The sequence below is a fragment of the Anser cygnoides genome, chromosome 3, assembly GCF_040182565.1.
Source record: "Anser cygnoides isolate HZ-2024a breed goose chromosome 3, Taihu_goose_T2T_genome, whole genome shotgun sequence".
Lineage (NCBI taxonomy): Eukaryota > Metazoa > Chordata > Aves > Anseriformes > Anatidae > Anser > Anser cygnoides.
In genome coordinates, this window is record NC_089875.1 from 101,373,552 (window position 1) to 101,389,037 (window position 15,486).

The 15,486-nt window shown below is 37.1% G+C and overlaps 1 protein-coding gene and 1 long non-coding RNA gene across 6 annotated transcripts in view; one reads left to right on the plus strand and one right to left on the minus strand.

Annotated features, from left to right (window-relative positions):
* ERICH1 (glutamate rich 1) overlaps nt 1-15,486 on the plus strand; it is a 98,262-nt gene that overhangs the window by 26,875 nt on the left and 55,901 nt on the right. For all 5 annotated transcript variants that reach the window (XR_010830579.1, XR_010830581.1, XR_010830580.1 and 2 more), the window contains exon 3: nt 3,978-4,112. Coding sequence is in view for 2 of the 5 variants with exons in the window: in XM_066994836.1 (XP_066850937.1) it covers nt 3,978-4,112 (135 nt within the window). In the remaining 3 variants the exon portion in view is untranslated. The remainder of the gene's footprint in view (nt 1-3,977; nt 4,113-15,486) is intronic.
* On the minus strand, nt 11,239-13,478 carry LOC106030466 (uncharacterized). Its single transcript, XR_001203763.3, has 3 exons — nt 13,389-13,478; nt 12,709-12,812; nt 11,239-11,512 (listed from the first exon to the last, which is right to left on the minus strand). It is a non-coding gene; the product is annotated as an uncharacterized lncRNA (long non-coding RNA).

The following is a 15,486-nucleotide window of genomic DNA, read 5'->3' on the forward strand; positions in this document are numbered from 1 at the left end:
GTTTGGAAAAGTCTGCAAGAGGTTCTGGCTGACCACTGGTCCTGGGTCCTCTATTTGCTCTACTACTTCCACCCTGTGGAAACACAGGGATTGAAACTAGATGATCTTTAAGGTCCTTTTCAACCCAGGCCATTTTGTGATTCTAGGAAACACAGTGCTTGGTTATCCAGGCTTTCTGAGTTGCAGGAAAGCACTTGCCAGTAAAGACAGATAGGGAAACTATTTGGTGGAGGTGGCAGGGTTTTGGTAGCAGGAGTGCTGCAGGGGTGGCCTCTGTGAGAAGGGTCCAGGGGCTGCCCTGTCTTGTTCCACAGCTAACAGCTAATTCCAGTTCCTTCCAAAATAGTCCCACAGCAGGACTGTGTTTCCCAATACCTGGACCTGTAATTAAGTATTTATATTAACTGGCAATAAATTAACTTCTCCTAGTGAACTCTGGTTTGCCCGCAGCAGTAACTGGTAAGTGATCTCCTTGGTTTTATCTCAGCCCAGGAGCTTTCCCATGCCTGTTTGCCCTGTTAGTTCCCTCCACCCCATACTCTCCAGCCGAGGGGAAAACGAGCGAGCAGCTGGGAGGGAGTTTGGTTGCTGGCCAGGGCCAACCCACCGCAGAAACACGAAGCCTCATTACTGCCCAGGGATTAATCACTTTTACCAGCAAGCACAGGGCTGAGGTCATATGAATGCAGCTGTGGCCAGAACATGTTCAAAGTGTTGCCAGGTGTGACAGCACAAAGATGTTCAGGCTGAAGCCATGCTGAAATACCCGCACTCCCAAGTTGCAGGTAGGAGAAGGCTTTAGAAGCTTTTAAGATTCCAAAATTAACCTGAAACAAAATACACTATCTTTACCTGAAATGAGGACAGACTGAGAGTTGGCAACTTTACTTGGCTAAGATGAGGTGGAAGCTTTACTCTCAGCTCCTTAAGAGGTCCCGTACTTGTGTGTGGCAGGGCAGCACGCGATAACATAGCTAGCCGGGCTGCTGACATCCTTGCAGATGTAACCTTGGTAACGATGCGGTTTAGATGCACTTCCCCACTCCGTGCACAAGGTTGATTTATATGCAAAGGAGCCTTGTGTGGAGAAAGTTGTGGACTGGAATATGAATAGGAGACAAGTTGATTCAAAATATTTATTCTGTATTCTTAGTTTACCTTTAAGAACAATATTTGTTCTTTTTTGATTTCTTAAGCGTTCTTTAAATGTTTGTCTTTTTTTATTGAATAAAATAAAACCACAGAAACTGTTAACAGTTTGCCTATGCTACCTGTGGATAAGCACCTAACACTTTCTGTGTGCAAATACAGTAAGACTTCTGAGTTTTCTCTTTGTGATGCATTAGACAAGAAAAAAACACCCACTATGCTTCTTGGATAAGTTTTGTTCAATTTCCCATAACACCTTAAAGTTACAAAAATGTGGCTCCCTCTAAACTGTAGTTCTTTTCTTAATGATGCTGCAACAAATCACTTAGAGATTCACTGATAATTGGTTTGATCTAGTTTCATTACTGGAAATATCAATTTGGTGAATTCATGACTTTTAGCTAGTAGGAAGAAGAGCATATTTGAGTACTTCCAGTATCTGATTATTTTCATTAGTTTTAAATATAAGTATATATTTTAAAAATAGTACAATGTCATGTTTTTATGTGCTTATCGGCTTTGCAACAGTGTTTAGGACTTCATAATCAATCCGTCTCTGCTTAGCCGAGGGAGACTGGCCTCAGTCTGGAAAACTCCAGACTTCATGGTTTGAGACTGAGCAATTGATGTGCTGAGATTATACAGCTGTGCTCGGACTGTTTTTAAGATATGGTAACTGTGTGGTTTTACATACTTCTACAGGATTAACAAAGACTAATGCCTTATTCATGGTTTATAAACTACTTCAAGATGTACATAGAGTAAATAATATGGGGACTTCCATTTAAAAATTTCTTAAATTTCTTTTGAGTGCTTGCTCCTTTACATAATAACAGTTGTTAATGTTCTTCTTCACAAGAGTAGGTGTTAACAGATTTTCCCCCAAATTGGGTTTTGTTCAGCTGTTTCCTCCTAGGAGGTCAATATATCTCCCAATAAATCCAATTCTTGTATAATTAAAGGGTTTAAGTTAGCCATGACTACTGCAAATTGAGTTTAATGTCTTACAGTTGTCTATGGTTTTTATAGAACTCAAATATAAAGGGGAGGGGAAAAAGGTGTGAAATGCAGGGAAATAATTTTTTAAAATTATTCAGAAGGGAATAATTCAAAATACATTTACACATACTTGCAATTTAAAACTATCACCAATTAACGCTTCATCATTAATCAACATGGGGGGAGAACAATGCAAGTACTGCCAGTTCAGTGATTTGGCATCAGCTTCGCAAAAAGGACTTGTAAAAGAATTACTCAAAATTAATTTTAGTTAATCTTTTTCCAAATCACATAATTGCTCTTCATCATATTGTATTAATTATTTAACTTCCTTTATTATCCTTTGAAGCATCATCAATGTTGGTTTGAAATTTTTTGGCTTGTTCAAGAAAAACAACTATTTTCTCATGTATTATCAAAATAAAAAGATTGCATCCTGATAATAAAAACCACTGTGATATGTAGCTTTTCAAAAGTGCCTTAAATATTCTGAAATGTAATCATCACAGATATCGAAGGTGATCAGTCATGCTGAACTCTTTGAAGTGTTTTATCTGAGAAATTTCAACCTGTATAGATAAATTACATACTTGGATAGAAAAGAACTTGGTGAAAGCTATTTCGTTATAGAAATAATTCTTGTTAGGGATCTGTGTTTCTATCAGACACAACTATATTTTAAATATTGAGGTATTTATCTACCTGTTGCTACAGCTTGGTAATGGGCTCGGATCATCTCAGATCTTGCACATCTGTGAAGAGGCTAATTTTGTGCACCTGCCAAAGACCTTTTCACCAAGTAGTATTACAATATTTACAACATTTCCATCTATCTTTAAATGGGCAAGTTGCCCTCAAGGAGGGAAGCTTTACGCTGTGTTGGTGCTGGCTTATGGAGCAAGCTGATGTGAAAAGAACATGCTGAACCGTCTAAAATTACAGTGCAGCATCTGGAGACAACCTGAACATCTTGGTCTTCTGGATAGGCTTTTTGTCTCTCTGTAGTTGATCCCTACTGTTGTCATTACAGAGACAAAAAAAAAAAAAAGTAACTGGAACAGAGAAGCATCAGTCATTCCTACAGTTACTTCTTGCCTAGCAAACAAATGTCAGGATTGCGCAAGAGTGGTAGTACATTTCTAAATACCTCTTTAAAGGGGAAAGAAATTCTACAAAAACAGCCTGCTGCTATTGTAACAAATGGTATTTCTTATATAATGAAATAGTTGGGAAGCTGGCCCTTGGCACTCTTTGAGAAGAGATGGGGAGGTGAACCCTCTTGGGCAGTAATTGCTGAGGCTTAGTCAAGTGTGGTTTTCAGACTCTATCTTTGTGCCCTTTACAACTGCACCTAGATTATATCTTAAAAAGTCTGCAAATAGACGAACCACACTTCTGTGATTCTACTTCTGTGATTTTTTTTTTATTACTTGTATCACTTTTAATCTTTCCATCTTCTGTGAAACAGTTCTTACAAAAATAGTGTCTGCTCATGCTGAACAGGGAGAAATACGTGGTGTCTTTTAGTGTATCACTTTAAGTGGAAGCTTCTTAAGTTAGGGCAGAAGAATTCTATGGCCAAAAAAAAAAAAAAGTGTTTCTAATGGAAAGCACTAACCTCTGGAGAATTAATTTGTAGCTGCTACAGAATTCAGTGCAATTTTGTTTGTCATAGGATAATTTCAGTATTCCACATCTGGCACTTTCTTACTTTCTTTTTCTCTTTAATGATTTCGAGACTACTTGTTACCATTGCTTTAGTTGGCAAAATGTTTGAGAAAATCTTTACCAAGATCAATAGCAAGACACCTTGTTTTTCTGTTTTGTAGGTAGTGACGATACAGTTCTGCCTCCAAGGAGAATGTACACGGTGAATCTTCCTCCTGAGGGTTATGTTGCTGTTACTCAAGATACTAATAGTATTTCAGTTTCTGAAAACTCGGAGGATAGTGCTGACTCTACAGGTAAGTTTGTATGGTTGTTACTGTGATTAATTTTTCTCAGAGAAACTTGCTAGCAAGCCTTACCAAGTAGATCCAAATTGCAACAATTAAGTATTTAAACTCTTGCTGCCAGTGGGTGTCACTGTTTTGCAACATAAGCAAAATTGAGATGTATATTCTTATGGGTTCATTTCCTTTTTAGTTTGAAGATCAGATTCAGTGCTCGTTTATAACCATCCAGTACTGTTGACCTTGCTGAAATAAAATAAAGTGTATCTGGAGACTAAGTCTTCAGCTTCTCCCATTCAAGTACCACATGTATATAATGCCTGCTTACAGTCATATTATTTTTAAGAAGAACGCTAGGTAACATCTGTTTTACTAAGTCGTAATGCTGATATTCTGGGGAGTTACCAGAGGCTTACCTCTCCCTGTTGGGAGAAGTTCACCTGATGGGAGGTGATAGGAAATCAATACCAATCCATAAGCTTTGAGAGGTTTTCTGAGGAGAAGTTGTGACCAGATAATTTCAGAACCTGTCAAAGGATAGAAGAGAAGCAGAACAGGATCTGTAGAGGAATAGTCTCTTAAGTGAACTTCAATAAGAAACATAGTTTTCTGAATGTTTTTGCTGCAATTAAAGTGATTCCATCTGTCTTAGAAAGAAGTGCTAAGCTTACATAAGACAGATCCATTTCGTTTTTTTAAATTGCTATGTTTCTATGGATGTGTTTGTTCAAAATTGTGTATCACTGTCATTTGCTATGATGTTATTAACAGCTACTAGGAGCAGTCAACAGCAAAGTAAACATCTAGGTAAGCCAGCTGAAGTAAAACATTTAATAAATAGTAGTTTACCAAGTACTGCTTATTTGGAACTTGGAAACTGACTAAGGAAAACTTGAGACTCAACCTGCAAATATAGAAAGGGAAGTGTGCCTTGCCTTTTGAAAACAGTACCCACATGGGTGAATTTTCATCTCAAAAATTGGGTCTGTACTCTATTCAGAGCTCTGTTCATGATATAGGCTGTGGTTAGTATCGTGTTTGTTACACGTGGGTAGGCATCTCACCTTTGTGTGGGGAAACATGCCATGAAGGGAGCCTGATACATACTTGAATCTGCATATGAGGGTAGTGCAACAGAGTCAGTGTACAGCATGACTGGTGGCACACTGAATGTTCTTTCTCACTGTGAAATTAAGAGATGTTTTGTCTTGGATTAGGGAAGAAATAACTTTATCAGAGTAATATAACAGTACATCTTGATACTATCAGGATTAAGGTAAGGAAGGTGTTTCAGTGCACAACTTGCAAGTTTTGCTTTTCCTGTTGTAAGATAGGATTCACACTCAGTCCAGATTCTGTTCCTAAATTATCCTTCCGTTTTAATTATGTAGTTATCTTTGGACAATTCATTGGGTTCTACAGCATTTCGGGTTTAAGATGCTGCTTATTCTGATATTAAAGCAGTCTTTTTCTTCCTCCATGTTGTATAATCTCTGCTTAATCTTTGTGATTTCCTCTCAGACATTAGAGGAACACTTGCCTTCTTCTGTGTTTGGCAAATGAGTACATTAAGTCTCGTAATACTTTGCTGGTAAATAGCCCTATAACATTCACTTTTATATGGGGACCTGCATGTCTTCTAAATACAACTTTAGAGCCCAACCCTCTCAACACTTCTACAACTGAGATATACCCTTATCTTAGGATATACTGATACTTAAAGTATCAGTACAGAACTTTTGTGGTAGAGTTACTCAGCTACTGTTTAAAATCTTGAAATAAATCAATATATGGTGCGTGTTAGATGGTCATATATTGCATAGCAGTAAAGCAGAATAGAATTTAGGGTTGCATTATATGTCCCTTCTTAGGGCCATATAAATATTTGTGTAGTTTTACAATGGATATATTATTGAACAGTGGCTTTATTTGTTCTTTGTTGGCTTTAATCTTTTTTTTTCCTCTAGCATTGAAAACAAACAAACAAAAAATACTATTCAACCACCATGGCACTTAAGTAGTGCTCTGGTGTTACTTAGTGACAGTACTGAGCTGGATGGTGATCTCTTACAGCTGATCCCAGTTCATTCAGTAAGAGTAGGTTTTGAACTTAAGGTTCTGCTTTAACAGTTAACAAACACATATGTAATTTTGGGATACACATTTTTGGGCTGATTTGCTATTTGACTTTATAGGTTATCATGGAATCAAGAAAAAATTAAGTTTGAAGTGTTGTTTAGGCTTTTTACATTCTCTTTGCAAGGTAAGCTTGACTATAAATGTCATTCTTCCCAGGCATTTTCCTAATCTGCTCTTTAAAAACCTCCAGGAAGAAAGATTGTCTTACCAACCTTTTTCCATTTGCTCTTGTGTTTCACTGTCCTTTTATATGTGCTAGATCTTGCTGCAGTTGAAGACACGTAATTGTTCTATCTGAATATGGATTACAGAATTAGACATTTGTGCTAATCCTGCAGAGTTGAAGAACAAGGTTAATTTTACTCATGTATTTGTGTTTTATTGTATGTAATTTAAGGATATACATAAAAATGGGACAAAGGCTGCAAGTTCAGGCAATGCTTATAAAATATGGAAAAAATCATGCCATGTATTATTTAGTTTCCTGGTCTAGATTTGGTAGTATACCAGAATAGTTGGAAATACATCAAAATGTGATGTGATGCCCACAGGAAAGCAGAAAAGTGTTACAGTTCAACCTCTAGTATGTGTGTAATGGTAAAAGCTCAGAGGTCTTACTACCTAAGCAGTGTTGCCTTTCTTGAAGATACTGTGTTATTGAGTTTCCTGTTTGACTCCTCAGTTTAGGAATAATTAAATTAAACAAAAAACTTTCAAATATCCATCCATTGATACTAGATATGCATATAAGCAAGTACCTAGGGACTGATTCTGAGGTCAGAATCTGTGTGGATTTCAAAAATGTAACAAAATCCCTCACACACCCAAGTGGATCAGTCAAAATGTGACAATGATGAATGTCAAATGTGCTTTCAGTCTATGTTCATTTAAGTCAGTCAAGGTTAAGCCTTTGAGAGGCTGTGCTTTTTTAAATTTCTTCAAGTGCACATCTGTTTACTACAGATTATGTGGTGCAGCTAGTGCCTTTCTAGCCTTTTTTAGCTTTTGGACCTAGAAGTAAGGGAAATAAATTTTGTGGAAATTCAGATAAGCAGGTTCAATAAACGAGAAAGTTATTTTCTATCTCATGAAAATACTCTGACCTTATTTTGGGATTCAAATTTTGACAGGACAAGAGGCAGTGGTCACAAAATGAGAAACAGGAGGTTCCATCTGGACATCAGGAAGCACTTCTGTACTGTGCAGGTGACGGAGCACCGGCACAGGTTGCCCAGAGAAGTTGTGCAGTCTCTTCCTTGGAGATCTTCAAAAGCTGCCTGGACATGGTCCTGGGCACCCTGCTCTGGGTGGCCCTGCTTGAGCAGGGGTTGGACCAGATGCCTCCAGAGGTCCCTCCTAATCTCAGCCATTCTGTGAACTTAGTTACATATGAGTGCAGATTTGTTGCATGACTTTTCTATAAACTAAGAAAACTAAATTTGTGTCTATCTAAATTAGTATAACAAGATTATCAGGAGGAATAGACGTGCCATGGCAGATATTTCACTGCATTAAATTCATCCATGGAAAAATGAAATAGTCACTACACTAATTTATCTGTGACGTGTTTTTGAGTTATTAAAAATTGAAGTTAATTACAGTTATAAATTAATTTCTTGTCGGCTATAAAATAAATTTGTATTTGTCCATTCTTCTTCTTAAGCTTGTAGCTATTTTATGGTTGGTCTTGTCATAATGAAATGAATCTTGTCCAGACTTTCTTCTTAAGAAGAAAAACAAAAAAGTTGGTCTTTGTGCATATTTCAGTATGTCTTTCTCTATCTGCCTCTGCATGTTGTTTTTAGCATTTCAAATACTTTTCCCTGTTGTGTCAAATAAGTTAATTGTGACCAGTTATGCCCCTGACCTTATGCAACTACCTTGTGATACATACATAAATGACCCAACAGAGTTGGGTTTTAGAGTTGTGTGAGGTGTCTTGGCTTCTTTGTGTAATTTCGAAGAGGTGGGAGGGAGGGAAATAAAGTTTCAGGTTTGCTTCCTTTGTGTAAGCTGGTGGTTGATGAACATCTCAGAATGATAAGAAAAATCTAACACCATTTGGTCTTTCGAGAAAATAGTGAAAGTAAAGTTTACCCTATGTTCATAGGACAATAAATCAGACTGTGTTCTCTGCTATTTTAAGAACTTCCTTGACTTGATTATTTTGTAGGATTTGAGTCACTATGATGGTGTGGTCAGGTCAACCTCTTGTTGATAGAATTGAATTAGATAGTAAAGAGAAGAAATAATATAGAGAATTTATTTTCTTTTTCAAAGGTTTTTGTATTTGCTTTGGTACATATTAATGCATTGCCAACTTTGTTTTAGCGATAGACTTTATACTTTTGACAGGGGCATAAAAATATGTGATTTTGAGCTATAAATAAATATTAAATTCTGGTCATGAAGTCAATATTTTCGTAGCTTAAAGCTCTTTAATTTTGATCTCTGCTTCTATTTATTTTTATCTTTTTATTGAGAAATATTTCTTCAGGAGTAGTCCCTTAAATATGCACCACGTTTTAAAGGATGTTCTCAAAGTAAGGAGAATCCAGGAGACTTTAATTATGTATTCATTAACTTACTCCAAAGCAGTAGCTTAGTTTTGATTTGTTTTGCTTAGTTTGTTTTATAAGATAAAGCTAAACTGTGGAGTTCTTGCTATTTATTTTAAGACAGGTGAAACAATAGAAATATTATATCTTCTATTAAAATGCGAATGCTAAAAGTGTAGCCGTGTTCCTTCTAAAAGATAACCATTTGATTTCTCCAGCAACATTTCTTCCTGAACATTCTAATATAAGCTAAGATAATAGGATATAACATAAAATAATTTTACTGTGCACAAAGCACTGGGCTGGAATATAATTTCTCTATGAAGTGTTTTAATATTAAATCGATATTTTTATAGAGAGTCCCAAAGTGGTATTTGGTGTTTCTTAGATTCATGGCAGAGCAAATTCTTGACCCAGAGACTGTGGAAAATAAAGATAGCATGTAACAGTTCAGGAATATGCAAAAGTCAAGGGCGCATGAAAGAATAGAGGATGCAAAGAGTCGTGTTCTTTAGAGTAATTTTTTTTTAAATTTCATAACCCTTTTTTGTTCTTGTCAAGTCTCACTTATTTTTCCTTCATATTCTTGAACTGCAGTGTAGTATTCATCTGATATCCTGTTGTTTCTATCTTGATAATAACCTACCCAGTTTTACTGAAACCTTTTATGTAGACAAAAGGAGCGAGACCTGTGCTTTGTCCTACCTCCTAATGGGTCCATTATGAGCTAGTGTTTTAGCTACAAAGAGTCCAGCTCAGATACTCCATTGCCAAGCTGTAAAGAAGTCAAGTTAGAGAAATGGAAGCAAGCAACCCATTTTCTTCTACCTTCTGAAAGCTGACAAGTCTGAAATAATGTGGAAGGTACTTCTCTGGTACGTATCCTCACCTCCTTAAAAGTATTTGTTGGCCCAGGGCAGTGCGATTGTATGTGAGAGATGCATACAAGTCAGTTGTTAATGCAGCTGAGCTTTGGACTTCTGATCTTTGTTATTTATTTCTTTCAATTAGTGCTGCTGCAGTAAGAGGTTTAAACTGAGGCGATGAGCTTAGAGATCTCTCTCACAAGTCAATTAAAGTATTTGAACATAGGCACAAGATGCATCCCAGGAAATTACTAGCCGTGTGCATGAGGGATAGTGGCTTTGGAGGGATCCTTAGCAAACCTTCTAAAAACTACTGCATTTCCAAGCGTGGTTCTGCTGGCAAAAATGTTTGAACTTACTGATCAGCAAAAGACAAATTTCTGTACTGTCTTCAGATTCACTTAAGGTTTAAGTCAGCTGTTTTAGGAAGGCTTAATACTACTAAAGCCTCTGTTTGTTGTTAAGGAGATGCTAGTTGGAATCGTGTATTGACTACTTACATTCTTGGCAGGTGGTTGGAAATCTGATGCATTACAGAACTGATGTACTCAGTACACCAAGGGAACAATATGTTTTAAGGCTAAGGCTGCCAGTGAACCTGTTCAGTGGTAGGTAGCACCACTTGTGAAATAGAAAGTTACAAAAAGATTCATAATGCTTGAAACCAGACGGATCATTAGACCAAGTAATTTAATCCTCTGTACCTCCTAGAGAGGTCTTATACAAAGCTCAGCAGCTTTTTTGCAGCAATAAATAAATACCATGCGCATTTCAAAGATGTCATAAGGCTCCACTACTTTCTGCTCATTTGTCCCAATAGTTAATTGGCCTCACTCTATCTTAAAATAAGTAAATAAATGAAAAATGCTTGGTTCTTCCTTTTTCCATTGGAGTAAAGAGCCTTTTTTAAACAGTGTTTTCTTCCTACAAAGAAGCACTGTAATCAAGTCACCCATCAATCTTTTTGATTTGATAAAACATTCACTTATCGTGTGTTGCTTTAAGATATTTACTTCAATCCTCAAGTTATTTTTGTAGCTCTTTTCTGTATCTCCTTTTTCACAATATCCTCTTTAAAATATGAACTCAGTATTGCTTGAAATATTTTTGGTTTCTGCAAGGCCATGTGTTGAAATAAAATAGTCTTTGTATTTCTACCCACTACTGTCTCTTTATATATATAAAAAATAAATATGCCTAGAAATTGTATCAATGTTTTTCTGCCACAGCATTGCACCAAGACCTCGTGGTATTTGAGATATTGATACCTTGGCCATTTTAGTGTTAGGTCAGAGGTTGGACTCGGTGATCTTGGAGGTCTCTTACAACCTAGATGATTCTGTGATTCTGTGTTATTCCAGAAGTCAGTCTCTTGGATAATGTTTCTGATAAACAGCTGCATTGGACTGTGGTTAAAATGTGTGGGTTAGCATTTGTTTGTTAAGGACTATATTACCAAGTACTACTTATGTATCATTTCCCTATTCTCATTGCTTTTTTTATCAACAGTAATTTTAATGTTAATTACTGATGAAAATGCCAAGTAGCTGCGAGCTTCCTGCCAGTCCCTGCAGAACCAAGCTTTGATTACAATTTTACATTGGCAGCTATTTTTTTTTAAGCAGTCTCAAACTGTATCTCTGTGCTATGAATTCATAGGTAGTATGTGTTGATAAGGAAAGGACATCCAAATCTGTAAGTATTTGTATTTTCTTTATATGTTAATAGCTCACGTCTTACAGTTGTCATTCTAGGAGTCATGCCACATGACTTGAACGTGTCCCAGCATCTCAGTTTCAACATCCCAATAACAGCAGATTTCCCAGAGTTGTCATTGAAGAAACTAATACTGTATCGATTTAAAATAATAATAATAATAATTGAAAGAAATAACAGTAGAAGACAGTTAAGAAGTTACGTTAAAAAATCCCTGCACTTCTAAATGCTGATCAATCCATTCATGCTTACAGTTATCTTGGTGTTAAAAATATATCTCGTCTTTATAGTATGTCTCAAGTATAAATCGTAATGTTTAACAGTACTCAGCAATGACTACTATTACCAATTTTAAATAAATGATTACAGTTCGGGAAAGAACTTGGAATAAACTCCACTTATCTTGAAGTCTAAGAAATTTAAGTACGCATGCAATTGCTTTTCTGAATCTGGTTTTTGATCTATGACTAAAAGCTGTACTTAGGTTGGCTGGTACGATGGTCCTAGATTGACTGGCCTGACTGTGGCAGCTCCCTGTGTTCTGAGTATTCAAAGTGTTTAACAAAACATTTTGAGGGAACTGTGGAAATTTGGAAGTGCGGATACTACATTTGTAAACAAAGTAATAAAATTTATTCCTTCCAGACTTGTTCCATTAAATAATAAATCCACCAGCTAACTAGTTAAGGAATACTTGCAGATAAAAATAACATCTAATTTAGGACTTCATTAAATAAGTCCAAATAACATATGTAAATTAAATGCTGTCAAGTACGACTCTTAACTTAGTATTATGATCAGTGTTTTTGAAGCACAGATTCACTTATTGTATTTCAAATGATAGCATTAATAAGTGAATATGATTTATAAGCAGATGTCCTGACTTTTTTCTACAATTTGCTGGGGGAAAAAAAAATGATTTCAGCTATTTCTAAAACTGTACTGCTATAATGTTTGTTTCTGTCTTCCTTTCCTCAGACCATGGGTCTTTTTCCTTCTAGAAGGGAAAGATAGAATAAAGGACTTGTAGGTTGATAACCTAATGTGGAAGATTTACTGCTTGGAAGAGTGTTTTTCAATGAATTGACAAGGAAAAAACAGTGATGTTATGATTCTGTACTAGGAGGCAGGTTAATTTTTTTTTTTAATTTCTATTAATGTTTGATGCCCTAATTGCCCTAGTTAATTTTGGATGTTCTGGTTTTAATTCTCTGCCAGTTTAGATGTCACTGTTTATCACTAAACCAATGTCTTCATGCATGACAAAGTTATAGGTGATAGAGTCCTGTAGGTCAGTTCCGTCCTTACAGAAATCAATGCATGGCTCACCGTTTGTGAAAGGCAGATTTTCCTGAGCTGTGGACCACTTCAAGCATTCTCATGTTTGTCGTCCTTCGAAAGCAAGCTGTAGCAATAATGACACTCTGTTGAGGCTGTTAAGAACATTATGGAAAAGCTTATATTGATGTTTATAGATTAATCAATAACTTGAAAGGGGAGATGTCTGTGGGGCTAAGTAACTTTTTTCTCAGCCAGTTTCTTCTTCAGCTTAAGCGTACTTGACATTTTGGAACTAGTTACAGCAAAAGATGCAACAAACAAGTAGAGATGTTGGGTTCAGAGATATCTGAGATACCTGAACAGCTCTGTACTTCAGATTTTTTTTCCTAAAAAGAGCTCTTTCTGCAGATCTTATATTTGTTGACAGATGCAACGACATTCCTAACAGTTAAAGTTACTGCAGGTAATTCTGAAATTGATAAAAATTTAAAAAGGATGTGTTTTTTTCAGAGTTCAGATAAAGTATATAATTGCTGTGTTAAGCTTATTAAAAAAAAAAAAAAGTAAATGTAGATCCAGTGGTTCATATTTACAGTTACCAGTTGAGTTACGTCATTGGAATTAAACTGCAGGGTTAAGAAAGATTTAAATCAAGTTCTCTAATGATGTTTTGGGGGAAAAAATCCCTAGTTCTATCTGAACGTGAGGCTTCCTTTTTAACGTAGTACCTGATTTAAGTATCTTCCAGAATTCTAATTATATATATATGCTTGAAGGTCAATGCTTGCTTATGTACCATGCTGCAAAAGCTAGCTGACTAGTATGACTGCTTTAGGGGTAGCTTTTTTTTAGTGTGCTACATGTGACATCATTTGAGGTGGATGTGGCTTGGACAGTCACTTTCAGAAAACATCCCCAGGATACCGGTATCTGGTAGTAGTATTACAAGCAATTTGTGATCTGTCAAGCAGCCAGACAGAATCTAGTAATCATGTCTCTTGATTTCACAACAAACAAGTCTGCACCTCCTGAAGGTGAGCATGAAATTCACTGCTGCCCACTGAAGTTTTTTGAACACAGGATTGGGCTATCAGTCTAAACTATAACTATGAATCATGCAGTTAAGGTTTACATAAAATACACAAACCAGTCACTTTTAACTTTCCCTGTCTATAACTATTTACATCTTCTAAATGCCAATATATCCACAAACATACGGGTTTATTACAGAACTTACGCAGTATGGTATGGATTAGAAGTTGTTTAATGTCGCTGAAGTCTTCAGTAGTTCTGTGTAGATAGATGCTGTTAGACAGCCCATTTAAAAAAAAAAAAAAAAACACTCTGGAAGTTGTCATTAGAAGTCTAATGGCAAAGATTTTTGTCCCAGAGCTTTAGTGGAAATTTGTGGTGCTAGGGAAGGCCGAAAACGTATTGAGGAAAAACAAAGATTGTAGTAATGTGATATAATGATTTACCGTAGCCATGGCTGCATGTTAATGGTTTAGTTAATATGATCTTTGGTAGTTCTGTAACTGTAAGTGAATATACCTGTGGAATCACAGAATGGTTTGGGTTGGAAGGGACCTTAAATATCACCTAGTTCCAACCTCCCCTGCCATGGGCAGGGACACCTCCCACCAGACCAGGTTGCTCAAAGCCCCATCCAGCCTGGCCTTGAGCATCTCCAGGGATGGGGCATCCACAGCTTCTCTGGGCAACCTGTGCCAGTGCCTCACCACCCTCTGAGTGAAGAATTTCTTCCTTATATCTAACCTAAATCTCCCCTCTTTTAGTTTAAAAGCATTACCCCCCGTCCTATCACTCCACTCCCTGACAGAGTCCCTCCCCAGCTTTCCTGTAGGCCCCCTTTAGGTACTGGAAGGCCGCTGTAAGGTCTCCCTGGAACCTTCTCTTCTCCAGGCTGAACAACCCCAACTCTCAGCTTGTCTTCGTAGGAGGGGTGCTCCAACCCTCTGATCGTATTTGTGACCCTCCTCTGGACCCACTTTTAACAGTTCCATGCCCTTCTTGTGCTGTGGGAGCCCCAGAGCTGAACGCAGTACTCCAGGTTGGGTCTCAGGAGAGAGCTGTAATTAATTCATTTTGTGCATACTTTTGAGAAAGCCTTAAGTACCTGAATGACAAAAATGTGCCTTTGAAAGGAAACCTTAGTGCTGTGTGTTTCCATAGTGCAGAAAACAAGCTACCCCTGATCTTGGTGTACGCCTTTACGTTTCAACAGAGTAAAAACACTTGATGGAACTTGTGCTTAAGCAGAATAAGAACTGATGAACAAGTGCATTTTATTGAGACGTGTTTACTCTGCTTGTTACCTTCCCTGTCTGTGGTATACTTGCCCTTCATCATTTCTTTGTTTCTTATTTCACCCTCCGTGGTACAATCAGGGTCTCAGACTGAATCTCTTGTTTACAAGTCTGTAATTTGATTAAAGTAGCTTCAGCTAATCAGCTGGCAGTATGTGAAGCAGAGAAAATTAGGGCGCTTATCTCTGTGGCATTTTTTTTCTTGCTTTTTGTTTGACTTTAGATGACAGTGATTTCAAACATTTTTGATGAGCATCCCCTCCTCTGATAGATAAGCATCACTGAATCAAGAGGCACGGTGGCCTTCTGTTTTTTTACCCTTCCTGACTGTGTTCCTTTAGCTTCCTGTACCGCTTTTCTATTCTTGCCCCCAACCCACTCAGTCACTTCTCCCCCCAGCTGGAGTGTGCTCTCCTTTTCCCCTCCTTGCTTCCAGCTGTGTTGCAGGCTCCATGTTGTCATACTGAGGCGACTGATAAGAAACAGGAGAGAGAGAACA